Source organism: Salmo salar, chromosome ssa20 (assembly GCF_905237065.1).
Source record: "Salmo salar chromosome ssa20, Ssal_v3.1, whole genome shotgun sequence".
In the NCBI taxonomy this organism is placed as follows: Eukaryota; Metazoa; Chordata; class Actinopteri; order Salmoniformes; family Salmonidae; genus Salmo; species Salmo salar.
This window is the reverse complement of record NC_059461.1, coordinates 43,635,358-43,663,308: the sequence shown is the minus strand read 5'-3', so window position 1 is coordinate 43,663,308 and position 27,951 is coordinate 43,635,358. Positions and strand designations below refer to the sequence as shown.

The 27,951-nt window shown below is 41.7% G+C and overlaps 1 protein-coding gene across 1 annotated transcript; it reads left to right on the top strand.

Moving 5' to 3' along the window:
* Nucleotides 1-333: 333 nt before the first annotated feature.
* Nucleotides 334-26,506, top strand: LOC106580643 (ATP-binding cassette sub-family F member 3). Its single transcript, XM_014161920.2, has 21 exons — nucleotides 334-553; nucleotides 10,728-10,875; nucleotides 11,276-11,352; nucleotides 11,624-11,679; nucleotides 11,825-11,922; nucleotides 16,373-16,495; nucleotides 17,474-17,740; nucleotides 17,911-17,991; nucleotides 19,988-20,047; nucleotides 20,160-20,216; nucleotides 20,443-20,465; nucleotides 20,573-20,628; nucleotides 21,279-21,479; nucleotides 21,721-21,797; nucleotides 22,031-22,075; nucleotides 22,168-22,300; nucleotides 22,672-22,760; nucleotides 22,868-22,959; nucleotides 23,587-23,719; nucleotides 25,193-25,280; nucleotides 25,485-26,506. Exons 1-21 carry the CDS (start codon nucleotides 424-426, stop codon nucleotides 25,641-25,643), a joined length of 2,193 nt encoding a protein of 730 aa, XP_014017395.1. The 5' UTR covers nucleotides 334-423; the 3' UTR covers nucleotides 25,644-26,506.
* Nucleotides 26,507-27,951: the final 1,445 nt, after the last annotated feature.

The window sequence follows — 27,951 nt, the reverse complement described above, 5'->3', positions numbered from 1 at the left end:
ATAAATAATAAACAACAAAAAATAATTAAAAAAATTAAAAAAATAAATAACAATTAGACAGATATTTCACCGGAAGTATAAATGTGAAGCATCCATCTGGCGTTTTTACTCACTACCCAATAGCCGGTGGGAGAAGATGGAACGCATCACAAAGTAGGCGTTCCCAAAAGGAAATATGCAAATTATTGTTAGAACGCGGCAATAGGATCCAGCTAGCTCGTGCTTGTTCTGACAACTATGACTAATTTGTTTCCATTCCAAACGACGGACTGTGATCTATATTGGTTAAGTTATAATGATATTTGATGTCATTACATGAGGTTGATGGAACCAAACACAAATTAGAGGTGGAGGGAGGTAAAGATGAGAATATAAAATCGCATAAAAAAATACTACAATACCCATAATGCATAGTTTGAGGACATGCCTTATCGTATGTTGTGGGCACATGCGCTGTTCTTGTGGAAGAGCCGGTGTATCATGGCGACATACGTGGATATTCTGAAGAGCGAGTTTCCCGAAATTGACACCGAAGTGTTCGAATATATCACGGGTAAGAGACTGTAAATTAATGGAGATGGTGTGTGGATCTCGTACACTTTAAAATGCCACCGGCTAGATGAGTGGCGGGTGGCTTCTTTGCCACGTGAAGTAACGTTAGCTAGCATAGCCGTGCCACACAGCATTGAGGCACAGTCAAGGGGATGACTAACGTTAGCCAACACGTAACATGCCGGTAGTTACCTAATAATCGGCCTATTTGAACCACTACCCAGATGAGCTAGGCTAGCCAATTTATTGCCTTAAATTAATAGCCAACTAGCTACTAATGTGTACGTTTACCGGCATACAATAATAATACAATGGACTTAGTATTATTGGATATTTTCATGGGCCAAAAGTCGCAAAACTGGAGTTAAAACCTCAGCCTAAACAAGGAGAGGGGTGGCCTCAGGGAAGTGAAAGCGTAATCTATCAGTGTATGGGGAGGTTGGGGGTTTGGATATGAACCCGGACTGCGTTTCAGTCTCAAAGTAGACAACCCTCGGCCCTAAACCCTCAGCCCTTGGGGGAATCCCCGCGGCCATATGTCGTCGGTTCAAATGATTAGCCAAGTAAGGGAAGTTTGCAACGTAAGCCGCTCAGCCCTCGTTTTTAATGGAGTTTGCGAGTGTACAATTATGTTCACTTCAGAGCTGAAATGCCCCATAATTCAATTCGCGATGATTGTACATCCGCTAAGAAAATTCTGCCAAACATAAAACCTCAACATCAATATGTAGTCAACATACAAGTGTAATTCAAAACGAATGTAAGTAAGTTAGAAATTGTGCAACTAATGCACAAACGTCCCATAAAAGTAATGTTTGGTTAGCTTTTGGAAATTGTAGAAATAAAACATTTTCCTTCAGAAGTAGCTAGGCAGGCTAACGTTAGTTAGCTAATTAATTTGCTAGCTATCATAAAGTAGGCCTTTACTAATAATTATATAGTTAATATAAGTAGACATGAAATCATACTTGACTGTAGCGCATATAAAGCTACCGGTGGCTGAAAACACAATCATCACGGGATTAACAGTGACAAATGTCCGGGCAAGAGGGGTCCATTTAAAAAATAATGTATTCCTCCCTCGCCCCTTGCCCTGCAAGTGAATACTCGTCAGACGTCATGGTTTGCGGTCCAAACACTTAAGACGCACCCTATCCCCCCCCTCAGCCCTCAAATTTGGTGGACACTACTGATGACGTATCATGACGTCTGACGAGTATACACTTGCAGGGCATGTCCAAACTGTCGACTGGTGTCTCCCGAGTGGCACAGCGGTCTAATGCACTGGATCTCAATGCTAGAGGTGTCACTACAGATCCTGGTTTGATCCCGGGCTGTCTCACAACCGGCCGTGATCGAGATTCCAATAGGACGTTTAATTGGCCCAGCGTCATCCGGGTTAGGGGAGGGTTTGGCCGGGGTAGGCCGTCATTGTAAAATAAGAATTTGTTTTTAATGACTTGCCTAGTTAAATAAAAGGTTTAAATAAAAATAAATATGCCCCTATCTCCGTGAACTAATCTAGACTAAAAGCCAATTAATGCTTAATCCAAAAATCTGGTCGCTGGCTCCAAATGGCGGTTATGACAATTGCGGCGCCTCCGGAGGCCCCTCATCAATCTACACACAATACCCCATAATGACAAAGCGAAAACAGATCACATTTACATATGTATTCAGACACTTAACTCAGTGCATTGTTGAAGCACCTTTGGCAGTGATTACAGCTTTGATTCTTCTTGGGTATGAAGCTTCAAGCTAGGCACACCTGTATTTGCAGAGTTTCTCCCATTCTCTGCAGATCCTCTCAAGGTCGGTCAGGTTGGATGGGGAGTGTCGCTGAACAGCTATTTTCAGGTCTCTCCAGAGATGTTCGATCGGGTTGAAGTCCGGGCTCTGAAAAACATCCCCACGGCATGATGCTGCAACCACCACGCTTCACCATAGGGATGGTGTTAGGTTTCCTCCAGATGTGATGTTGGCATTCAGGCCATAGAGTTCGATCTTGGTTTCATCAGACTAGAGAATCTTGTTTCTCATGGTATGAGTGTCATTTAGGTGCCTTTTGGCAAACTCCAAGTGGGCTGTCATGCCTTTTTACTGATTAGTGGCTTCTGTCTGGCCACTCTACCATAAAGGCCTGATTCGTGGAGTGCTGCAGAGATGCTTGTCCTTCTGGAAGGTTCTCCCATCTCCACAGAAGAAGTCTAGAGCTCTGTCAGAGTGACCATTGGGTTCTTTGTCACCTCCCTGACCAAGGCCCTTCTCCCCAGTTTGTTCAGGCTGGCCAGGGGGCCAGCTCTAGGAAGAGTCTTGGTGGTACCAACTTCTTCCATTTAAGAATGATGGAGGCCACTGTGTTCTTGGGGACCTTAGATGCTGCAGAATTTTTTTGGTGCCCTTCCCCATATCTGTGCCTCGACACAATCCAGTCTCGGAGCTCTACTTACAATTCCTTCATCCTCATGGCTTTGTTTTTGCTCTGACTTTTTTTGCTTGACAACTGTGGGATCTTACATAGACAGATGTGTGCCTTTCCAAATCATGACCAGTCAATTGATTTTACCACAGGTGTGATAACATCTCAAGGATGATAAATGGAAACAGGATGCACCTGAGCTCAATTAGTCTTATAGCAAAGGGTCTGAATACTTATGTAAAGGTATTTCTGATTTGTATTTTTAATAGATTTGCACAAATTTCTAAACCTCTTTTTGCAGTGTCATTATGGGGTTTTGTGTGTAGATTGAGGAATTTAATTTTAGAAAAAGGCTGTAACGTATCTGAATACTTTCTGAATGCTCTGTGTATTTAGACACCCCTTCAAAGTGGTGTATTTGGCTATTTCAGCCACACCCGTTGCTGACGGGTGTATAAAATTGAGCACACAGCCATGCAATCTCCATAGAAAAATATTGGCAGTCGAATGGCTTTACTGACAAGCTCGGTGACTTTCAACGTGGCACCGTCAAAGGATGCCACCTTTCCAACAAGTCATTTAGTCAAATTTGTAATCTGCTAGAGCTGCCCCAGTCAACTCTAAGTGCTGTTATTGTTAAGTGGAAACGTCTAGAAGAAACAACGGCTCAGCCCAGAAGTGATAGGCCACACGCATTTTGAACGGGACCACCGAGTTGTGTAGCGTGTAAAAAATTGTCTGTCCTCGGTTGCAACACTCACTACTAGAACTGTTCTTCGGGACCAATGGCCGAGTAGCTGCACACAAGCCTAAGATCACCATGCGCAATGTCAAGTGTTTGCTTTTGTGGTGTAAAGTTCGATTGGACTTTGGATCAGTGGAAACGAGTTCTCTGGAGTGATGAATCATGCTTCACCAATCTGGCAGTTCACTGGACAAATCTGGGCATGGCGGATGCCAGGAGAACACTACTTGTCCGAATGCATAGTGCCAACTGTATAGTTTGGTGGAGGAGGAATAATGGTCTGGGGTTGTTTGTCATGGTTTGGGCTAAGCCCTTAGTTCCAGTGACCGGACTTTGTGGCAAATGGAAAGCCTTCCCAGAACATTGGAGGCTGTTATATCAGCAAAGGGGGGACCAACTCCATATTAATACTAGAGGTCGACCAATTATGATTTTTCAACGCCAATACCGATTTATTGGAGGACCAAAAAAGCCGATGCCGATATTTAATTTTATTTGTTTGTAATAATGACAATTACAACAATACTGAATGAACACTTATCTTAACTTAATATAATACATCAATAAATTCAATTTAGACTGAAATAAATAATGAAACGTTCAATTTGGTTTAAATCATGCAAAAACATAGTGTTGGAGAAGAAAGTAAAAGTGCAATATGTGCCATGTAAGAAAGCTAACGTTTAAGTTCCTTGCTCAGAACAGGAGAACATATGAAAGCTGGTGGTTGCTTTTAACATGAGTCTTCAATATTCCCAGGTAAGAAGTTTTAGGTTGTAGTTATTATAGGACTATTTCTCTCTATACGATTTGTATTTCATATACCTTTGACTATTGGATGTTCTTATAGGCACTTTATTATTGCCAGTGTAACCGTATAGCTTCCGTCCCTCTCCTCGCTCCTACCTGGGCTCGAACCAGGAACACATCGACAACAGCCACCCTCGAAGCAGCGTTACCCATGTAGAGCAAGGGGAACAACTACTCCAAGTCTCAGAGCGAGTGACGTTTGAAACGCTATTAGCGCGCACCCGCTAACTAGCTAGCCATTTCACATCGGTTACACCAGCCTAATCTTGGGAGTTGACAGGCTTAAGTCATAAACAGCGCAATGCATTGCATTTACATTTACGTCATTTAGCAGACGCTCTTATCCAGAGCGACAGACAAATTGCGAAGAGCTGCTGGCAAAAGCAGGAAAGTGCTGTTTGAATGAATGCTTACGAGCCTGCTGCTGCTTACCACCGCTCAGTCAGACTGCTCTATCAAATCATAGACTTAATTATAACATAATAACGCACAGAAATACGAGCCTTAGGTCATTAATATGGTCGAATCCGGAAACTATCATCTCGAAAACAAAATGTTTTTCCTGCAAAATGACACAATTTCACCTGGTAAATATTGCCTGCTAACCTGGATTTCTTTTAGCTAAATATGCAGGTTTAAAAATATATACTTCTGTGTATTGATTTAAAGAAAGGCATTATTGTTTATGGTTGGAGCAACGTGTACCTAAGCGATTATATGCAACGCAGGATAGGCTAGATAACTACACATGGTTGATGATATTACTAGTTTAACTAGTGATTATGATTGATTGTTTTTTATAAGATAAGTTTAATGCTAGCTAGCAACTTACCTTGGCTTCTTACTGCATTCGCGTAATAGGCAGGCTCCTCGTGGAGTGCAATGTAAAGCAGGTGGTTAGAGCGTTGGACTAGTTAACCGTAAGGTTGCAAGATTGAATCCCCAAACTGACAAGGTAAAAATCTGTCGTTCTGCCCCTGAACAAGGCAGTTAACCCACCGTTCCTAGGCCGTCATTGAAAAGAATGTGTTCTTAACTGACTTGCCTAGTTAAATAAAGGTCTAAAAACAAAAAAAAAAAATAGGCTTCCAGAAATTCCGATTGTTATGAACTTGAAATCGGCCCAAATTAAATGGCCATTCCGATTAATCGGTCGACCTCTAATGCCAATGATTTTGGAATGAGATATTCGACGAGCAGGTGTCCAAATACTTTTGGTCATGTAGTGTCTTTTTTTTTGTTGCATTGGATCCATCTCAATTCACTGCATCTGCCTATTTCGCAGAGCTAGAGTGGGGATTGTCAGACCATGAAATGCCATTAAAATCAGTATTCTCAAAAAATCGTCTGGAGTGTCTTGGAACTCATCTGAAGTCGGTACTGCCTATCTGCCAACTTCTGTCTGTTGCGTCCGTATAGTTTGGGTTACACACTAATATGACCGTTCTGTTCAAAGGTGAGATTCTCACAAACATGTACATGTCAGTTGTTTTGCTCATCTGAAAGACCCCGGTACCAGTTGAAAAGATTAATCGAAGTGTATATAAAGGACTGTTTAGTGCCAAAAATAAGGGGTTAAATACATATAACAAAAATATTAATTTTTTTGATACTATAAGGGGTCTTAAAATTCCAAGTTAAATAGCAAAATTCACCTTAGTATGACCATAAAACAATTCTATATTGCTTAGTAGAACCCCCCAGGCATAGACTCTTCTTGGTTGAAGGGTAACTACACCCAAAACGTCTCCTGGTGTGGTTTAACCTGTTAGGGACAGACGTTACGCTAGCGGGAACGCCTCACCAATATCCAGTGGTACAGCGTGGCGCGAAATACAAATTCCTTAAAAATGCTTTAACTTCAATTTCTCAAACATGACTATTTTACACCATTTGAAAGATAAGACTCTGGTTAATCTAACCACATTGTCCGATTTCAACAAGGCTTTACAGTGAAAGCAAAACATTAGATTATGTCATGAGAGTACCATGCCAAAAATAAATCACACAGCCATTTTTAAAGCAAGCATATGTCACAAAAACCAAAACCACAGCTAAATGCAGCACTAACCTTTGATCTTCATCAGATGACACTCCTAGGACATTGTATAACATAATACATGCATGTTTTGTTCAATCAAGTTCATATTTATATCAAAAAACAGCTTTTTACATTAGCATGTGACGTTCAGAACTAGCATACCCACCGCAAACTTCCGGTGAATTTACTAAATTACTTACGATAAACGTTCACAAAAAACATAACAATTATTTTAAGAATTATAGATACAGAACTCCTTTATGCAATCGCGGTGTCAGATTTTAAAATAGATTTTCGGCGAAGGAACATTTTGCAATATTCTGAGTAGATAGCCGCGATTGAGTAGATAGTTATATTCATTCGTAGACTGAAAGAAAAACATGGCGTTCTTGTGCACGCGCACTCCATTGTCATTGTTCCCTGCCTGACCACTCACAAAAACTCCTGCTTTTTTTTGCCTAGAGACTGCAGAGACGTCATTCTGCTTTATGGCGCCTTCTGAGAGCCAATGGAAGCCTTAGAAAATGTCACGTTACAGCAGAGATGCTGTATTTTTTTTGATAGAGATGCCCTAGAAGGACAACAAATTGTCAGACAGAGCACTTCCTGTATAGAATCTTCTCAGGTTTTGGCCTGCCATATGAGTTCTGTTATACTCACAGACACCATTCAAACAGTTTTTAGAAACTTTAGTGTTTTCTATCCAAATCTACTAATTATATGCATATTCTAGTTTTTGGGCAGGAGTAGTAACCAGATTAAACCGGGTATGTTTTTTTTATCCGGCCGTGAAAATACTGCCCCTTATCCCAAACAGGTTAAAGGGATTATTCAGGATTTTGGCACTACGGCCCTTTATTAGGGCCCTGTGAAGTCCGTTTTCCCCCCCGAAAAAGTTGTTTCTGTAATTTGTCAGATTTCTGTGTTTTACGATTTATGCAAATTTTATCATCAGATGGTGTCTAATGTGAATGAATAAAACAGCAAAAATGTAATAAGATATAACAGTAAATGTGTAATGATGCAACACAACATTGCACTATTCTTTTTATCAAGGCAAGTGCTTCAATACAGAGTTCTAGTAAGTGTTTCATTATAAATGAAAAAAAGTAATGCAAGAATCTAGGCAACAATGCAGCAAGAAATGGGCGAAACCTAAAATTCATTGTTTTTTGTAATATAAGTGTTACATTTACAATGGGGGAAAAAAATTCATGCAAGAATCTAGGCAATAATGCAGCAATAGGCTAAATCTATGGGACTACCCTATGAGATCCTATGTCTGTCCATTTCCATCTATCACAGACATCTCTATTGAAGTACATGATTTTTTGCCTCTTTGTGTTGAGCTCGGCGAGTGCCTCGCTTGTCTGGGAGTAGAGTCTTGTATTTGCTGAAACTCCTCTCACAGTCGACTGAGCTGACTGGGAAGTAGATGTAGGGCACTGCAACTTCTGCAGCTGTTGGGAATCTTGCACTCAGACACTGCTGTGGGACGGTGGGTTCCTTCCAGGGTTGACAGAGCTGTCTTGAGTTTGGAGCAGCCGTCCGAGAGGAAGGTTAGCTTGACAGTGAGGGCCTGCACCTTCTCTTCTGTTTCCAGCTGGCTGAGGATGTTTGTTACTGCCTGGGATGCTGACTTTTCTGCCAACAAAAACTCTCTGTATAGATGAACATGCTCTGTATGGTACTTCACTGCCTCATACCAGCTATTCCATCTGGAGCTCACTGCTTCACGAGGATCCTTGGCCTGCACAAACTCCTTCATAATGTGGAAGCTCACCCATCTTCTCTTTCTGGCAGGCTTCTTGAAGACAGATCTCATCCATGTCACAAGTGATGCAACTTCAGAGAAGTATTTGTAGTTCTGCCAGGTCTCACCCACCAGATTGATGACATGGCAGAGACAGGTTACATTGAAACTGTTGGGCATCACTTCTTTCAGAACCTCCTTGTATGTCTTCAGGCAGTAGGAGGCATTATCTGTGACCACTGCCCAGGCATCATTCAGGTTTAGATCGTTGCTGTGGAGGGAGGCTAGTATAGCTTGGGAAAACGTTGAGTAGTTGCATTTGTCCATGAAAATGACATCCACCAGAAAGTACTGGTTTTCAACACCTGCAATGAAAGATAAGGAAGAACTTGAATTATGTTTTAACCTAAAATAATATTGTGACTAAATAAGTGTTATTTAAATGAAGTGTTAACACAATATAGATACAGCGATAGTTAGCTAGATGGAGAGGCAGACTGCTGCTGACATTGTGCATCGCTATATTTCACCACGGTAGCTCGTCGTTTGGAATAGCACAATTTGCATGTGGACAGTTCACATTGCACAATGTAAATGTAGGTTATTGCAACTATATTAATAGGTTAAGTTCAACTCACCAATGACGATGTTTAGAACGCTGCAATCCCTTGCATCTGTTGTCTTGTCAACAACCACCGCAAATTTCTTCCAACTGATCTTTTGTCGAACGGCAGTCATATGTTGGTCGAACCCACGGGGCAGGTGAGTTTGACGGAGCCTTCTCTCATTTTGGGCAACGCTCCTCCCTGTTTGCAATGCTTCACTAGAAACGGCCGTAGCGTTCTTGTTTTTTTTTAAGGGGATGTCAGACTCGGCGCACACAGTCACTAAGTCCTGAATAAATTCTCGTCTTGAATGTGCTGATGCTTTTACACTGGTAATGGTTGTTTGAAGAGGCATGCTCTGGCTAACACGGTGCTTTTCCTTGTTCTTTACATGGGCTTTAGACTAAGTGGTCATCACACATTTTTGCGGCTCCAATCAATAGTATGTTGACAATTTGCAAAACAGCTTATCGCCTGACTCATAATAGTCCTTTGGGTATTGCTCTGCTCTGAATTTAGGGGTTAGGGTCGAAATCGTTTTTTTGACGACTTGGGTGGTTACTACAATAATTAGGCCTACTTGTGATTATTAATAAATTATAGCTAAATTATGGAAAATTCGGCAATATTCCATGTTTTACTGTTGATTCCATTTTTATTACGAAGTTCCGCGATTCCGTCCTCATTTTCCGCATCACGGAAATCATAAGGCCCTACTTTATCTACTTCCCCGGGGTCAGATGAAGTTGTGGATACCATTTTTGTGTCTCTTTGTACAGTATGAAGGAAGTTAGAAGTAGTTTCGCAAGCCAATGCTATTTGTGATATAACCATAGAAACTGTCGCCATGAATTTAACTAACCTGTTTTTGGTGATGCTTTCTTCGTTCTCGATTTGGTGAAAAAAGTATCTTAGAAATGCCTTTTTCCAGAAACGGACATTTCTAACATACTTCAGGGGAAAAATCTATGCCTGTGGTTTGTATGGGGCTTTCCTGTAACCGCCAGTAATGGACACCAAAAATCTTTGTACACCAGTGCATGGAGTTGTCAAGAGCACAAACAGATCTGGAACCAGGCTAAGTCTAGCTGCTTACAAGACTGCTTCATGATAACATTTTGTGTAGTGTCCCTCAGTGTGTTACCTGTAGATTCTCAGACAAAGTAAGATTGATCCTGAGCCATGTTCAGTAGCTGAAAGTTGCAGTTAGAAATCTCATGAAGTGGTACAGTGGTCTAAGGCACTGCATCGCAGTTGCTAGTTGTGCCACTAGATATCCTGGTTTGAGTCCAGGTGCTGTTGCAACTGGCCGCGACCAGCGAGACCCATGGGGTGTCGCACAATTGGCCCAGCATCATCCGGGTTTGGGGAGGGTTTGGCCGGCAGGAATGTCCTTGTCCCATCGCGCACTAGCGACTCCTGTGGCGTGCCAGGTGCATGCACGCTGACAGGGTCGCCAGGTGTACAGTGTTTCCTCCGACACATTGGTGTGGCTGGCTTCCGGGTTAAGTGGTCATTGTGTCAAGAAGCAGTGCGGCTTGGTTGGGTCATGTTTCGGAGGACGCATGGCTCTCAACCTTTGCCTCTCCCAAGTCCATACGGGATTTGCAGCGATGAGCGAAGACTGTAACTACCACTTGGATACCACGAAATTGGGGAGAATGAATGAATAGAGCCAACGTGTTTCCTTATTCTACATGTCAGAGGGCCACATGATTAGCATTTCTCTCTGAATCTTGCTAAAAGCTGCATCCTTCTAAATGCGCCCCTGATTTCTAGCCTGTGGCATTCCTCTGTGATAGGTGTGTTGGACTGTGGAGGGGTGGAGTTTGAGGATGGAGAGGAGGTGTATGATGCGATTGGAGGGCTGTTGCAGGGGTCGTCGGCTGACTGTAAAAACGAGGATGACATTCGGGACATCTGTCAGCAGATGTTCAACACTCTTAAACTGTAAGTGCAACACACACACACACACACACACACACACAACCTTAACACTGACCAAATGTATTTATAAAGCCCTTCTTACATCAGCTGATATCTCAGTGTGCTGTACAGAAACCCAGCCTAAAACCCAAAACAGCAAGCAATGCAGGTGTAGAAGCACGGTGGCTAGGAAAAACTCCCTAGAAAAGCCAGAACCTAGGAAGAAACCTAGAGAGGAACCAAGCTATTAGGGGTGGCCAGTCCTCTTCTGGCTGTGCCAGTTGGAGATTGGATTGGTCTTCGGGTAGAGACCTCTTTCACAACCAGCACACAACACAAAGACTAATTGTCACACACCAAAAGCTAATATTTTATGTATTTCCGCTTGCTGACTCATCAAAAATATACTCGTCTTTTTCATCAGGAGTAACGGCCATGCCGCTTCAAAGCAAGTGCTGCTCGACGCTCCGGTGCGGTTGTCTCAGATATCTGCAGAGTGTGGTGAGTCCCTTGTCTGCAGGGGAACTTAGGTATTCCTCTTTGTCAGCTTTACGGTCCATGTTTGATATTCATTTTGGTAGCCTGTTGATATGTAATCTGTTTTTAGGCCTTTTTTTTTTAAACTTTTTTTTTTAACATCTTTCCGGTCCTCTACTGCTCGTATTTCCTATTTTCTCTTCCCATTCTACCACCTCTCCCATGTCTTTTTAATATACTCTGACTTATTGTTGCATCTCTTTCCACTCCTTCTGTCTTTCCCTTCTCGTCTCAGTATCTGCCACTAACGATGTCCAAGGGATCTGGATGATGAAGAGGGGCCAGAATACAGTAAAGTATTTTAGAATAATTTTTGTTGCGTTGTAACTTCGTGTGTATTATGTTTTTTGTCGAAGGTTCAAGTCAGCCCTGTAGCTATGTTATTCTCCTGTCAACTTCATCCACTTTGTCTTCTTTCACACACACACCACCTCAGACTGTGGATGCGAGGAAGCTAGAGAAGGCCGAAGCCAAGCTGAAGCAAAAACAAGGGAGGAGGAATGAACGTGATTCGCAAAAAACGACTAATCCACTGTGAGTTTCATATGCTTTTCATCTACACCCAAAGACTATGCAAACAGTTTATCATTGGCAGTGGTGGAAAACGTACCCAATTGTCATACCAGAGTAAAATGAAAGATACCTTAATAGAAAATGTCTCAAGTAAAAGTCCCCCTGTAAAATACTACTTGAGTAAAAGTATTTGGTTTTAAATATACTTAAGTATCAAAAGTAAAAGTAGGTATGTTAAATTCCTTTATATTAAGAAAACCAGATGGCACATTATTTTATTTTTACAGATAGACAGGGATACACCAACACTCAGACACCATTTACAAATGAAGCATTTGTGTTTCGTAAGTCTGCCAGATCAGAGGCAGTAGGGATGACCAGGGATGTTCTCTTGAGAAGTGTGAGTTGGACCATTTTCTTGTCCTGCTTTGCATTGAAAATGTAACGAGTACTTTTGGGTGTTAGGGAAAACGTATGCAGTAAAAAGTACATTATTGTCTTTAGGAATGTAAAATTTGTGAAATATATAAATAGTAAAAAGGATAAAGAACAGTAACAACTTCTAATTAAGAATACTATAACGATATGGAAGAAAATGAAACACATTTTACAAGAACCAGAAACGGAACTTTATGGAATAATCCTTGGATAGCTTTTCAGAATTCATCGATTTTAAATTGGTTCACATGCAAAACCGAAGGAATGGAAACCGTAAATGACTTTGTAACAGGAAATACATTTATTTCCATGACAAAATTTAAAAAGTAATTTTGGACTGAACTAAAATATAAAAGCAACATGTAAAGTGTTGGTTTCATGAGCTGAAATAATAAATCTCTGAAATATTTTCCATACCCACAAAAAGCTTATTTCTTTATGTTGCGTACAAATTTGTTTACATCCCTGTTAGTGAGCATTTCTCCTTTGCCAAGATAATCCACCTGACAGGTGTGGCATATCAAGAAGCTGATTAAACATGATCATTACACGGGTACATCTTGTGCCGGGGACAATAAAAGGCCTCCCTAAAATGTGCAGTTTTGTCACACAATACAATGCCACAGATGTCTCAAGTTTTGAGTGTGCAATTGGCATGCTGACTGCCGGGATGTCCACCAGAGCAGTTGCTAGATAATTGAATGTTCATTTCTCTACCATAAGCTCCCTCCAACGTCGTTTCAGAGTATTTTGCAGTATGTCCATCCGGCCTCACAACCGCAGACCACGTGTAACCATGCCAGCACACGATCTCTCTGGCTTCTTCACCTGCGGGATAGGTTGGGGGTGCTGAGGAGTATTTCTCTCTGTTATAAAGCCCTTTCGTGGGGAAAAATGTATTCTGATTGGTAGAGCCTGGCTTCCCAGTGGGTGGGCATATGCCCTCCTAGGCCCACCCGTGGCTGCGCCCCCGCGCAGTCATGTGAAATCCATAGATTTCGGCCTAATGAATTTATTTGAAATGACTGATTTCCTTATCAATTCTAATTCAGTAAAAATGTTTGAAATTGTTGCATGTTGTGTTATATTTTTGTTCATTGTAGATGAAACTTAAGTTGCTTCACGAAATTTCGATTTGAAATCTTTTGGACATCAGAACAACCTTGAGGGAATCTTATTTGAGTAAGTAAAGAATGTTCATATGATAGGGAAGATATACTAAACCTTGCAGAGAGCATATCCAACTGACAACCTATTAGAAAACAATTGAAATTATTGGAACCAAGATTTAAAAATAACTGACGTTAGTACAAAATGGAGTGGAAGTTGGAGCATAACTAACTAAATTCATCCAGTATAAACTAATGTATAGAATATATTATACGAGACAAAGTTCACATTCTACAGCACAACAGCAGAGTCCTGTTTCTGTGTAAAACTAATAATGACTCAATAATCCATGCTTTCTGGGAATGCTACTAAGTTTGAAAGTGGTGAGCGGAGCTAGAAAGTTGGCTGTCAGAAATATTGTAATGTAAATGTACTTTTAATCCATCTGTCTGCGTATTTCAAGACATTACATACAGGGGAGGTAGTGAGATGTACGATTATTTTCTCATCACTGAGAAGAAAAAAATAAGGTTACTAAAAACGTAGACGTCAATCAATCCGCTATCATTGACACAATGGAAAACATCTAATGATTTCTTATTGAAATATTGAAATAGCATGGGCGACAGAAAAACAAGTTGGTATAATTTAAAGGCCAAGTGACACAATAATGCAGGCAATAGGGATGGTGGGTGAGCATGCGGGTCTGGGCAGAAGAGATGTAGTCATTGTATGTGTCTGTAAGTTGTCGTTCGTATGAATTTTTTGTTTGTTTGTGGAATGTACAATACCAGTGAATTTTGGACACACCTACTCATTCAAAATATATTTTAGATTCTTCAAAGTAGCCACCCTTTGCCTTGACAGTGTTTCACACTCTTGGCATTTTCTCAACCAGCTTCACCTGGAATGCTTTTCCAACAGTGTTGGAGTTCCCACATATGCTGAGCACTTGTTGGCTGCTTTTCCTTCACTCTACAGTCCACCTTATCCCAAACCATCTCAATTGGGTTGAGGTTGGGTGATTGTGGAGGCCAGGTCATCTGATGCAGCACCATCACTCCTTCTTGGTCAAATAGCACTTACACAACCTGGAGGTATGTTTTGGGTCATTGTCCTGATGAAAAACAAATTATAGTCCCACTAAGCGCAAACCAGATGGGATGGCGTCTCACTGCAGAATGCTGTGGTAGCCATGCTGGTTAAGTGTGCCTTGAATTCTAAATAAATCACACATTGTCACCAGCAAAGCCCCCACACACACCACCACCTCTGTGCCTACACATGCGGAGATCATCCATTCACCTACTCAGCGTCTCAAAGACATGCCGGCTGGAACCAAAAATCTCAAATTTGGACTCATTGTGGAAATTACAAGATTGTTATAATGCTGTTATTGCATCAAAAGGTTGTTTTATGAAACAGAATAAGGGGTTGTTAGAATGCTCATCTGTGTGTGTTCTGCTGAGGATGGGCCTTGAAGATTTACCATGTCTTTGGGGATACCGCATTCCAGAGCATGAGTTAATGTTTCTGTACTGGGGTACCGGGGGAGATGGCTCCAGTATGGAGTTGGGGGGCCAGACACTGTTCTCTACACAGAGAACTGTTTTTACAGCAGATACTGTCTGCTGTGAATTATAAATATCTTTCATACAAATCTTAACCTTGACCCATTCCATACATCTGTTGTGTGTCATGTAGACTGAAGGAGGATGGACTTTGATATAAAATGCTGTGGCTCAAACCAGCTGGTTGAGTTCTAAGTGATCACCTCCAGGGGTGATTACCGACCAGCTCCATTACTGCACTAAATAAATAATAAAGTTTGATTGTTTTGAAGAAATCTTTATTCCACCACACTCAACCTGTTCTTTGGTTTGATTTCACCGGTCTAATGGCCATTGCTTGCGTTTCTTGACGTAAGTCTCTTCTTATTGGTGTCCTTTTTCGTAGTGTTTTCTTTGCAGTAATTCAACCATGAAGGCCTGATTCATGCAGTGTCCTCTAAACAATTGATGTTGAGATGTCTGTTCAACTCTGACGCATTTATTTGGGCTGCAATTTCTGAGACTGGTAACTCGAATGAACTCTGGGTCTTCCTTTCCTGTGGCGGTCCTCATTAATAAAGGCAGTTTCAGCATAGAGCTTGATGGTTTTTTGAGACTGCTCTTTCAAAGTTCTTGACATTTTCCGGATTGACTGACCTTCACGTCTTAAAGTAATGATGGACTGTCGTTTCTCTTTGCTTATTTGGGCTGTTCTTGCCATAATATGGACTTGGTCTTTTACCAGATAGCCCTATCTTCTGTATACCACCCCTACCTCGTCACAACACAACTGATTGGCTCAAACGCATTAAAAAGAAAGGCACACCTTTTAATTGAAATGCATTCCAGGTGACTACCTCATGAAGCTGGTTGAGAGAATGCCAAGAGTGCAAAGCTGTAAAGGCAAGGAGTGGCTACTTTGAAGAATATAAAATGTTTTGATTTGTTTAATACTGTTTTGGTTACTACATTAATCCATATGTTATTTCATAGTTTTGATGTCTTCACTATTATTCTACAATGTAGAAAATAGTACAAATAAAAACCCTGGATGGAGGTGTGTCAACTTTTGACTGGTACTGTGTGTGTAAATAAATAAAGTACAGATGCCCCCCAAAAACGACTTAAGTAGTACTTAAAAGTATGTTTACTTAAGTACTTACACCACTGATCATTGGTTTGGTATTGCGATAGCAAAATGTGTGATGAAGTTTGGTTATACTGTCAGACTGTTTCACCTCTCTCTCCCTCTTACACTTTCTTGCTCTGTATTTGCTCTCTGTACTTCTATTTCTCTCCCTTTGTCTATCTCTTCGTGTCCTTCTGTGTCTGTCTCACTCTGTCCTTATCCCCTCTGTCTTTGTTTGTCTCAGGGTACTGGAGGAGGCATCAGCCAGCCAGGCCAGTAGCAAGAAAGACAGTCGCGTCGACTTGTCCGGGAAGAATCGCAGCTACGATATCCGAATTGAGAACTTTGACGTGTCGTTTGGCGAGAGGTGAGTGTTTAACCCTTAGGCTTCGTCCCAAATGGCACCCCATCACTATTAAGTGCACTTCTTTTGACAAGGGCCAAAAGTATAGTAGTGCGCCATATAGGGAATAAGGTGCAATTTGGTATGAAACCATACTTAGGCTTTTTCCTACTGTATCCAGCACTGGAGCAGGTGATTCATTCTAATTAGCATCATGCAATGTTGTTAGCTGGACACCGTTTCCACCGGTATTTACCTTGCATTTAACCTCTCTAGGGTCGGCGGGACGAAATCGTCCCACCTACGTAACAGCCATTTTTCTCGTAAAAAAGCGATAATATTCCGCCCGGGAATCTGTGTTTACGTTCAAAGACGAATGAAAATAAAAACATGGGGTCGACATCATTCAGCTTTTTCCCGCATTCTGAGAGCCTATGGGAGCCGTAGGAAGTGTCACGTTACAGCAAAGATCCTCAGTCTTCAATAAACAGAGTCAAGGAATGGTCAGACAGGCCACTTCCTGTAAGGAATCTTCTCAGGTTTTTGCCTGCCATATGAGTTCTGTTATACTCACAGACTCCGTTCAAACAGTTTTAGAAACTTTAGGGTGTTTTCTATCCAAAGCCAATAATTATATGCATATTCTGGTTACTGGGCAGGAGTAGTAACCAGATTAAATCGGGTACGTTTTTTTATCCGGCCGTGCAAATACTGCCCCCTATCCCCAACAGGTTAAAAGGCATTGGTGTGGTTATGGTCGTTACTTTCTGCAAATGACTTAAGAATTCAACACAATTACCGGATATCAAATGGTGATTAGCAGTGCTTGTTTAAATAAATCACAAACTGAGTAAATCAAAAGTTATTAGTGGGTAATTACAATTTTATGTAATTTCTTAGTTAATACTAGAGACAGAGTAGGAGAGAGACGGAGACATTTCTTATTCTCTACCATAAAGCAATATGCAAGCAACTTGTCTCTCTCTTGCTCTGTATTTCCAGGTCTTTGCTGCAGGGGGCGGAGCTGTCTCTGTCAACAGGTCGCCGCTACGGCCTGATTGGCCGCAACGGCCTGGGGAAGACCACGCTGCTAAAGATGCTGGCGAGCCGCAGCCTGCGTGTCCCTGCCCACATCACAATCCTGCACGTTGAGCAGGAGGTCGCTGGAGATGACACAGGGGCGCTTCAGAGCGTGCTGGAGAGCGACACGGTCCGGGAGGGTCTCCTGACAGAGGAACGCCTGCTCAATGCGCGCATAGCCAACGGAACGTACGTCAGTCTTACTTACCCAAATTCTCCCCAAAGTTGGCAACGGAGGGCTCATATTGGAAGGAGTCAATACTGGCAGCCTTGGCAGACTTAAATGTTATTGTTGCAGGAATTTTAGATTTGAAACTGCAACAGTCACCAAACTTGCAGTTTATTCTATTCCATTTTAGAGCTGAAGGAATGGAGACTATTCGATTGTCGGAGATCTATGCTAAACTGGAGGAGATTGAAGCAGACAAGGCACCTGCCCGGTAAAGAGCCACACTTAACATGTCTGTACATAATATCATATCTGTGTTTGTTACATTAGTTAGGGATGCACGATATATTGCTGAACATATCGGAATCGGACGATATTAGCTGAAAATGCCAACATCGGTATTGGCCGATGACTAGTTTAACGGCGGTGTTAAAAAGCGATGTCAAAGCTACCGTGCGTACCTATGTAACGTAGGTACATGACGTAGTAACGCCACGTCAAGTTTTGCGCTACACAGCATTCCTAACTTAGTCACAATGTCTGCTGTGTATTTTGTATTTATTATGGATCCCCACTAGCTGCTGCCAAAGCAGCAACTACTTTTCCTGGGGTCGAGCTTAATTAAGGCAGTTTATACGATTTTAAAAGATTACAATACATTCACAGATTTCACAACACACAATGTGCCCTCAGGCCCCTACTCCACCACTACCACATAGCATTCCATACCTAGCCCACAAAATGTCTGCTGTGTGGATTGAGCGGTCAACAAGTCAAGCAGTCATTTGAAAGAGTATGAACAATTCAGCGAGACAACCCAAAGGCGAAATCCATTAAAGCCAAGATAATGGAATTCATTGCCCTTGACAATCAACCGTTCTCTGTCGTGGGTGATGTTGGCTTTCGCCGACTGGTCGAGCACCGGTACACACTACTAAGTGTGTGTTATTTTTCAGATGTCGCCCTACCTACAGTAATAGCGTCACTGCTATTAGCTTCACGACATACATACTGTGGAACACCGTTTGAATCTTTGCGTGTCAAAAAAGATACAGTAGCACTGTCAAAGCTGTACAAAAAAAGGCTGCAAACACCGGCCACGAACGATGTGTTTACAATATCGTGTTGGTAATAAAGTATCATTTGTTCGACAGCAACTTCTGGGGTAGCTAGCTTTAGCTTGATACTTAGCTAGCACCAATACAACCAGCCTGAAACAATGACCAGTAGAAACTGCAGTCATTTACATTATTCTTAGCAATGATTTAGGAATCCTTGTGAGTAAGTATTAGCTAGGTTGCCACTTGTTGTTCGCCTATTGAAATGGAACTTCAGATCATGAAAATTGCCCAAAGCTAATGTTATAAGCAGCCAGCTAGCTTTGTGTTGTGAAGCTAGCCACAATAAGGATCAGGCACAAAAGTGGAATTTGTGGTTTGCCTTCAAAATAAGTGAAATTCAATTTTAATACAAATAGTAAACTTTTTTTTTTTTTGACACGCAAAGATCCAAACAGAACTCCATAGAAATCCTGGTTGAGAATGAAACGGCACAGCAAGTAACTGAAAGAAATAGGTTTTGATTATGTTTTACTGGTAATGGGGACATATGTAAATGCTAACAAAATAACTTTTTGGTGTGTGTGTAACCTTAACTAACTTACATTTACATGGTCCCGTGTGGCTCAGTTGGTAGAGCATGGTGTTTGCAACGCCAGGGTTGTGGGTTCGATTCCCACGGGGGACCAGTATGGAATAAAATTATGAAATGTATGCATTCGCTACTGTAAGTCGCTCTGGATAAGAGCGTCTGCTAAATGACTAAAATGTAATGTAACTAACTTGCCTAGTTAAATAAAATAACACATTCTTATTTACAATGACGGCCCGGACGACGCTGGGCCAATCAGTCACAGCTGGATGTGATACAACCTGGATCCGAACCAGGGACTGTAGTGACCCCTCTTGCACTGAGATGCAGTGCCTTAGACCGTTGTGTCCGTGTTAACTATTTAACTGTACTGGAATGCTTAAAAGGCCGCAAAAATGTTAAATATCGCTATCGTTTTTTTTTTTTTGTCAAGGAAAATATCGGTATCGGTCCAAAATGTCATATCGGTGCATCACTATTAGCAGTGCATTTATATTCATACATATTGCCAATGGTGTTTCTAAAACAGATGACTGTGCAGTAGAATTGTAGCCATGGTGTATGCATTTTCTGATTTAATTAGTTGGTTGTTTGATGTCTCTCTCTCTTTTACACAGAGCTTCAATCATCCTATGTGGGTTAGGTTTTTCTCCTAAAATGCAAACGCAGACAACCAAGTAAGTTACCGTGTGTGTGTGTGTGTGTGTGTGTGTGTGTGTGTGTGTGTGTGTGTGTGTGTGTGTGTGCGCGCAGATGTGATTAACTGATCTCTTGCTGTTCTCTTCACAGGGAGTTTTCTGGAGGTTGGAGGATGAGATTAGCTCTGGCTAGAGCTCTCTTTGCCAAGTAAGTTTCTCCTTGTCACTTCTTTTATCCAAAGGACAGTCTACCCAATTAAAATACAAGGACAGAGATTATATTAGAATATTGATGTACGTACATTTATAATGCTCTTATGAGCTGTTTCCTGAATCTCAATTTATAGACCATGAAGACCAATGTGGCTCTGCTAAATATTGTAAGGCTAGCTTCAACTCTCCAAATAATGTGTATTTTTCATTCCTTTTTTTAGGCCTGATCTTTTGTTACTTGATGGTGAGTGATTAAACCACATTAAGTATTTTTGTATTGAGTATCTTTAAACAGTTTGACGGTGTCCTTTTGACTGACTGTCTCTGTCTTTCTGTCTGTTTGTTTCTCAGAGCCCACCAACATGTTGGATGTCCGAGCCATTCTTTGGCTGGAGAATTACCTGCAGGTAGGTTACTCCTGCTTACCGACACACTTAACATTGCATGCCAAATCCAATTCGGTTCCCTTCTCCCTAAACTGTGCACATTCTCACTACAGTATTTAAAAGCATTGGATTGGTGAAAGCATGGGCAAGCGTGGACTAGAGGGACTTTCCGTCATATTTCTTACACCAGTCCAAGGCAAGGGGTGTGAATGAGTGGACATTTCGGGGAGAAGGGTAGAGAATAGGAACATATGGAATTTTGCATTGCTAGATTGTGGTGGGTAATTCTTCTTTGCTGTCAACTTCTGCCTCTGGGGTTGCTCTTGAGCCAAGAAGGGGTCCGGCAACAAAAAAAAGAGGCTCCGTTAAATTGGCAGGAAGGGGCACACCTATCAGTGACGCATACATAGTTAGCTTCAAATGGATTGTTTGCTTTCACCACTTATGAAATTGTGTGCACTCGTTCAATACTTCCTACAAATCTAAAGACATTGGATTGGTGGAGGCATTGGCTAGGTGGAGTTACCACAATATTTCTTATACCACTTATTTTCTTTTGGTATCAGTGAATGGAAGTGAACGAATGCACACTTTGGGAGGATGGAGAGATTAAAGTATGAGAAACAAGTTAAACGTCCATATGGCCTGTTTAACTCCTCTGCCCCCCACAGACCTGGCAGACCACCATCCTGGTGGTGTCCCACGACCGTAACTTCCTCAACGCCGTGGTGACTGACATCATCCACCTGCACTCGCAGCGGCTGGAGAGTTACCGTGGCGACTACGAGAACTTTGTCAAGACCAAAGAGGACCGCCTGAAGAACCAGCAGAGGGAGTATGAGGCCCAGTTTCAGTACAGAGAGCACATCCAGGTTAGGATCCCACACACTGGCTTACACACAGTCCTGTGTACATACAGACAAACTAAAAGGCCTATGGGAAGTGTAATAATGCACTTTCTAAGCATTTATCTTTGCTGATTAGTGTTTGTTTGTTTTAGATCTTGATATGGCTAACTTATCAACATCTTGCTAAATAATTATTAGAATATATATTATAGTGTCTTATTACTATATATTATAATCGTGGATTGATTACTTTCCTCTGTCACAGGTGTTCATCGACCGGTTCAGATACAACGCCAACAGAGCGGCACAGGTGCAGAGCAAACTGAAGCTCTTAGAAAAACTGTGAGTAACCATCTATTTCAAAATAAGATGTTAACATGCGCCCCACCCTACTTTCTCTCATGTAGTGCTCCCTGGGAATTACTGCCTGAAAGTCCAATTCATTGTAAAGGATAACTTCCATCTTGCACATGCATGATGACCTCTGTGTGTTTGTTTGCCTGTGCACAGCGGAATGGTCATTGTAAAGAATATCTATTGTTGTCATCCGTTCCCTCGCTGCTCTTCTCCTGCAGGCCTGAACTCAAACCTCTGGAGAAGGAAACCGAAGTCACCTTAAAGTAAGAGACCGCGCCTCCTGTCCCAAATGAAGTCACGTTTCAATTCTCATATTAATCTGAGCGTTAACGTGCATGCATACGTCTGTCCACAGGTTCCCTGATAACTTTGAGAAGCTGTCTCCCCCGGTGCTCCAGTTGGATGAGGTGGAGTTCTACTATAACACTGACCAGCGCCTCTTCACACAGCTGTCTGTGTCTGCAGACCTGGAGTCTCGCATCTGCATCGTACGTATTAATCACACTGCTCTCAATCCTATGCACTGCTAATAGTTAGGGATGCACCGACGTGATAATTCTGGGCTGATGCCAATATTTTCTTTGCAATATCGACTGATTCAGATATTTTTTTCATTTTATGGCTATTTTTAATCATCCTAGCACAGATCTGAACGGCAAACAAGTTTCTATGTTCATAAGGCTAGTAAGAACATATCTGCCTTTGTCCCCACATCGGGTCAATATGGTCACTGATATATTGTGCATCCATTAATATTGTACTTTAAATCTGTGAAACACTTCCACAGACGATGCTCTGTGCAACCTTCCAACTGCTAAAGTAGTTCCTACAGTCGGTCTCTTGTCTCTCTCTCGCTCAGGTGGGTGAGAACGGGGCGGGTAAATCCACCATGCTCAAACTACTGATGGGAGAGTTGACGCCTGTCAATGGCATCAGACACGCCCATCGGTGAGGTTCCATGCTTGACGTCAGCCATGTTCCTCTGCTGCTAGTGTGTGTCTCGGTGGGTGTGCGTGCAGGGAAGTAAATTAGTTTTCTTTCCCTTTCTCGCTCAGGAACCTGAAGATCGGTTATTTCAGTCAGCACCACGTGGATCAACTGGACCTCAACGTGTGTTCAATTGAGCTGTTACTCAACAAATTCCCAGGTGACCACCACCAAAATATACCAATACTGATCATTATCAAAGCCTGGGCTGTGTTCATTAGGCACCAAATGCAAAGGAAACTGATTGGAACAGAGATGGGTTACCTGGACTTGGTCCAATAAGAAATGCCCTGTTTTTGTTGCCTACCCTAATGAACACAACCCTAGTGGTTGTTACGGATCCCTGTAGATGGCTTAGCTGACAATGTCACAAAAACAATGCACACGCTTCAATGGTGCAAAAGGCAGTGTGTTGTGATTCTGGATGGCCAGATAGCTAGCCACAATGACATGAAGCTGTCATGTGAGGAATCGTAGGTAGCTCGTTTCAGCTAGTTTTACCTTGTTCATGAGGTGTTTTGACTATCACTATATGCTAACATGACAAAAATTTGCTAGCTAGCTAACCAACAACTGTAAAGATGTATTTGAGAGACAAGTGCGCATTGTGCAAATGTATTTGTTTTCAATAAACATTGGAGACTAAATATATTTTACGTTCTGGCAACAATCTAAGCCAACCTTGTCTGTTTGGGCCAATTTTGCTTAACAACCAACCCATCTATAGCCTGCAATCTTTGTAATTTGTAACCCCTTTTTTCTCTCGCTCTCTCCTCGTCCCTCCCAGGTCGTAACGAGGAGGAGTACAGGCACCAACTGGGTGGCTATGGGATAACCGGTGAGCTGGCAACTCGGCCGGTAGCCAGTCTGTCAGGAGGGCAGAAGAGCCGGGTGGCCTTCGCTCAGATGACCATGCCTTGGTAATGCCTTTTTATTATTACACTTCATGACCCCAATATTTCACACATGATTTCTCACAATGTCAAGTGGTCATTTTATGGTAGTAAACTAGTTTTAGTTGAGTTGAAAAAACATCCTTGTACAAGCAGTATACAACTTGACCATGATGTCTAATAATGGGATTACATTTCTCTATCCTTCCGATGTTAAACCATCTCTGTGGTCTTTTCAAGAACCCATGGTAGTTGTTGCAAGAGTTGTGGTGATAACTCCAGTGTCCGGCTTAAATTCCCTAATGGCCCCTCATACCACCACGGCCACCTAATCATCAATCCCAGCTTCCAATTGGCTTGTTCAAACTCATCTCCCCTGTAACTCATCCCCAGGTCTTTGCTGTAAATGAGAATTTGTTTTCAACCAACTTACCTTGTAAATAAGAAATATACTGGACATCTGTCAAACTGCCCTGATAACACTAGGAACAGAACTGGAGAGAGGACATGAGACAACGCTATTCATTTTGAGATGTGTCAAGATCCTATTGATGAGATGGTTATAATCTGTCGCAGAATTTATTATTAGGGTTGCTGGCAGCGACGCACCCCTAATAATATTGTTGGAATAGCTCGTGAGAATAGCTCAATGCCCGATTGGTCAAAAAAAGTTAGACTTTGGCAATATCAATGTATACCAAAACTGGTCAAAAAAAGTTAGACTTTGGCAATATCAATGTATACCAAAACCACCACTACTAGGTGGCATTGTATTAAGTATTCAGAGTCTACTGCTCAGCCCCACCACCCCGTTTGACGTATAACCACGGAATTTGGTATATCAGTGTTTCTCATAAGGAACAAATTTCCTTGAAGGACTCATGAAGTCCGCCATATTGAATTTTCCAACATGTTGGATTTTTTTAATAAAATCTTCTCATGAACCATATATCCGGTTGACTTGACTAGAAACTCAGAATGTATGTCTTTACTAAGTTTGAGAAAAGTGATACGTCAAAAGATGGAAGAGAAAATGGCAACTTTGTAAAGAATATGAATAACTTGTCTTCGCTGTATCACCTTGAAACTGATTAAGGCTCTTGATGACACTAGTAGGAAGGTGTATTTCAAAGCAGGTGTTAATATATATTTTTTAAACATGGAAACAGCAAGCAATTCAGTTGTGAACCTCCAACAGCTAGCATTTATGCTAATGCTAAAAAGATTCTTCAAATAAGGTCGAGAGATTTGGCGATTACAGCGTTTGTTAGTCCCAACAGTTTTCAAAGGAATAATTGCTACGTCAAACACAGCCATTTCATGACGCTATAAATCATTTATTATATTTAGTGAACACTTGCATAGTATTTTGAATTGTTACATGTACAAGGATGTATAATGCTTCAATGCAGCTGTCTCTTTCAGCCTGCTCATAAACCAGCATCCTGTTTCATTGCTGCTTGCGGCTATATTTTCTCTTACTCACGTTTTCTCTCTCAGCCCAAACTTCTATATCCTTGATGAGCCGACCAATCACCTGGACATGGAAACGATCGAGGCTCTAGCGAAGGCGCTCAACAAATTCAAAGTAAGCTTGTTAAACTATAAGTCGCTGAGAAAATGTCCTTTATTTATCTCAATGTTAATCAATAGAGTAAATCTGTAGAAAACCGATCCATGAAATCGGTTTTCTTTAAACAGCCACTACAAGCTTATTTTGGCTAACAATCAATGGAAGTGATAACACTTGAAGTTAATGTGTGTATATACCCTTTTTTTAAACTCTCCTCAGGGTGGGGTGGTCCTAGTCTCTCACGATGAGCGTCTGATCCGGATGGTGTGCAGAGAGCTGTGGGTCTGTGAGCACGGGAACGTGCGGCGAGTGGAGGGGGGCTTTGACGAGTACCGGGATATCTTGCAGGAACAGTTCCGCAAGGAGGGCTACCTGTGAGGGGGAGGAAGGACTTTCCAAAACCTACCACCCCAGGCAACTTGCCCATTACGCCAACTGACAGGCATGCCAAGTTACCAATTGACTTCAACCCCCAATAACCTAAAGCCCCCCACTCTCCATTCACCAACTGCCAATCATCATCCTCAGAGGGAGAACTGAGTTTTACTGGCTGCTTTCCCATCATCCTCTCTGCTCCCCCACACCACCGTTTGTTTTGTTTGTCATTTAGCTCGGCCCGGCCGTTCAAAGTGGCATACTCTTGTCTATTGTCCTGAAGCAGGCAGGTTTTAGGTTACATGGAGTGCAAACTCAGTCCAAATGGAATGTCAATTGTGCGTGCACTCTGTATACTCAAACTGGCCTCCCTACTCCCAACCTTCCTGATCATAATAGTTGGAGCTGGTTTGGTTCACTTAACAACAAGCAGGATATTCCATCCTGTGAAGATGGGGGTGCTGTACCCTCTAACTGTTATACCAAGATGGTTGCCCACATGGGGTTAACGCTACATCCTTTTAGCTCTCTGTAATATCAGTTAAGGGCCGAATATGTACATCAGAAAATTAACAAAAATTCTCGATTTCTTAATCCGTGTCGAATATGTGTGTGTGTGTTTTATGTGATTGAGTGGGAGAGAGAGCGAGGATACATTTCAAGTGCATATGGATTGATTTTTCTCCTGAACATGTGTTCTTGATGATGGGAGCATCTCTTTTTGTCAGTGGAACCCGGGGTGCAGCTGAAATGACTCTCTGTTCCCAACATAGTGTAGTATTTTGGGAACTAGCCAAAATTGTCATTTCAGACACCCCTGGTCTTGTTCATTAGGCACCAAACTAAATAAAACAGTCTGAAACAGGGAGGGATTACATGGACTTGTCCAATAAGAAATTCTCATTTTCTGTTGCAAAACCTTTCCTGTTGCGTGCCCTAATGAACACAATCCTGGAAACATCCATATGTGTCAGCATGGGAAACCACCAGCACAAAAACAACAATTTCTACAGCAACAGCAGCTGGCTCCAGGTCTCACTGCTGCTTCTTTCCCAGAATCTCCAACCAAGTAAACTATTTAAGCAATAATGCCCAAGGGGGTATGGTATATGGCCAATTTACCACAGCTAAGGGCTGTTCTTACGCACACAGCCCTTAGCCGTGATATATTGGCCATATATCACAAACCCTTGGTGCCTTATTGTTATTATAAACTGGTTCCCAACATAATTAGAGCAGTTAAAATAAATGTTTTGTCATACCCATGCTACACAGTCTGAAATACCACGACGGTCAGCTATTCAGGGCTCGAACCAGCCAGTTTATTTATCTTAGAGAAATGCAGAATATATGTGTGTATATATATATATTTTAAAAATCCTATTATATTGCTAACTTATAAATAGGTGTTTTAAGAATTATTCAATCATAACACCATACTAATAAAACAGCTTTAATAATCCATCCGCCAGGTCTGATGATCTGCTCTCTATGGTTCAACTAACACCATGCAACATTTACTTTATTATTCAGACAAAATGGCACCTGTATCCATAACAATCTAGAGAAGATCTATCATTGGAGTATCTACCAAACGACAAACACTCAAATAATGTTTTGTGACAATTCTAAACAGATGTGTAATCAATCACAATTTGAGTTCCTGAAGGTGTGGACTGTGCGCGCATGTGAATATGGTTCCCTACAGACTCGTCAATATGAACTTATTTTAGTCGATTACGTCAATACTCTCTACAGATTGGTGTACCTGTAAAAAGGAGATCACGTCAGTCACTTGACATAGGGGGTTAATTTAAAAACTGATGGCATTCGTTTTGGGAACCGTACTGCCTACCGGGCGTGAGCCAGGTGCCCTGCTATGGCGGATGACGTCCGCACGGGGAGTGATGAGTAGCCTTCAGTGTTTTCATATGCAAAAGTAATTTATTTTGATAAAAACACTGTCTGTCTTCCCAATGAAAACTAGTTTTAAAATTCATACATTTTTTTACAGAAAATAGATGTATGTTTCTGGACGATGCATCATGCTGCCTTGACAACATGACCGTGCGCAGATTACTGTTTGATTTGAGAAGTGCACTCCTCCCTCCCCGCTTTCACCCAATGACGTGACGGGGCATTGCCAGGTTTAACCCGGACCAACGTATAGAACAGTTTTATTTATTTTTAACCTTTTAACTAGGCAAGTCAGTTAAAAACAAATTCTTATTTACAATGACAGTCTACTGGGGACCAGTGTGTTAACTGCCTTGTTTGTGGGCAGAACAACAGATTTTTACTTTGTCAGCTC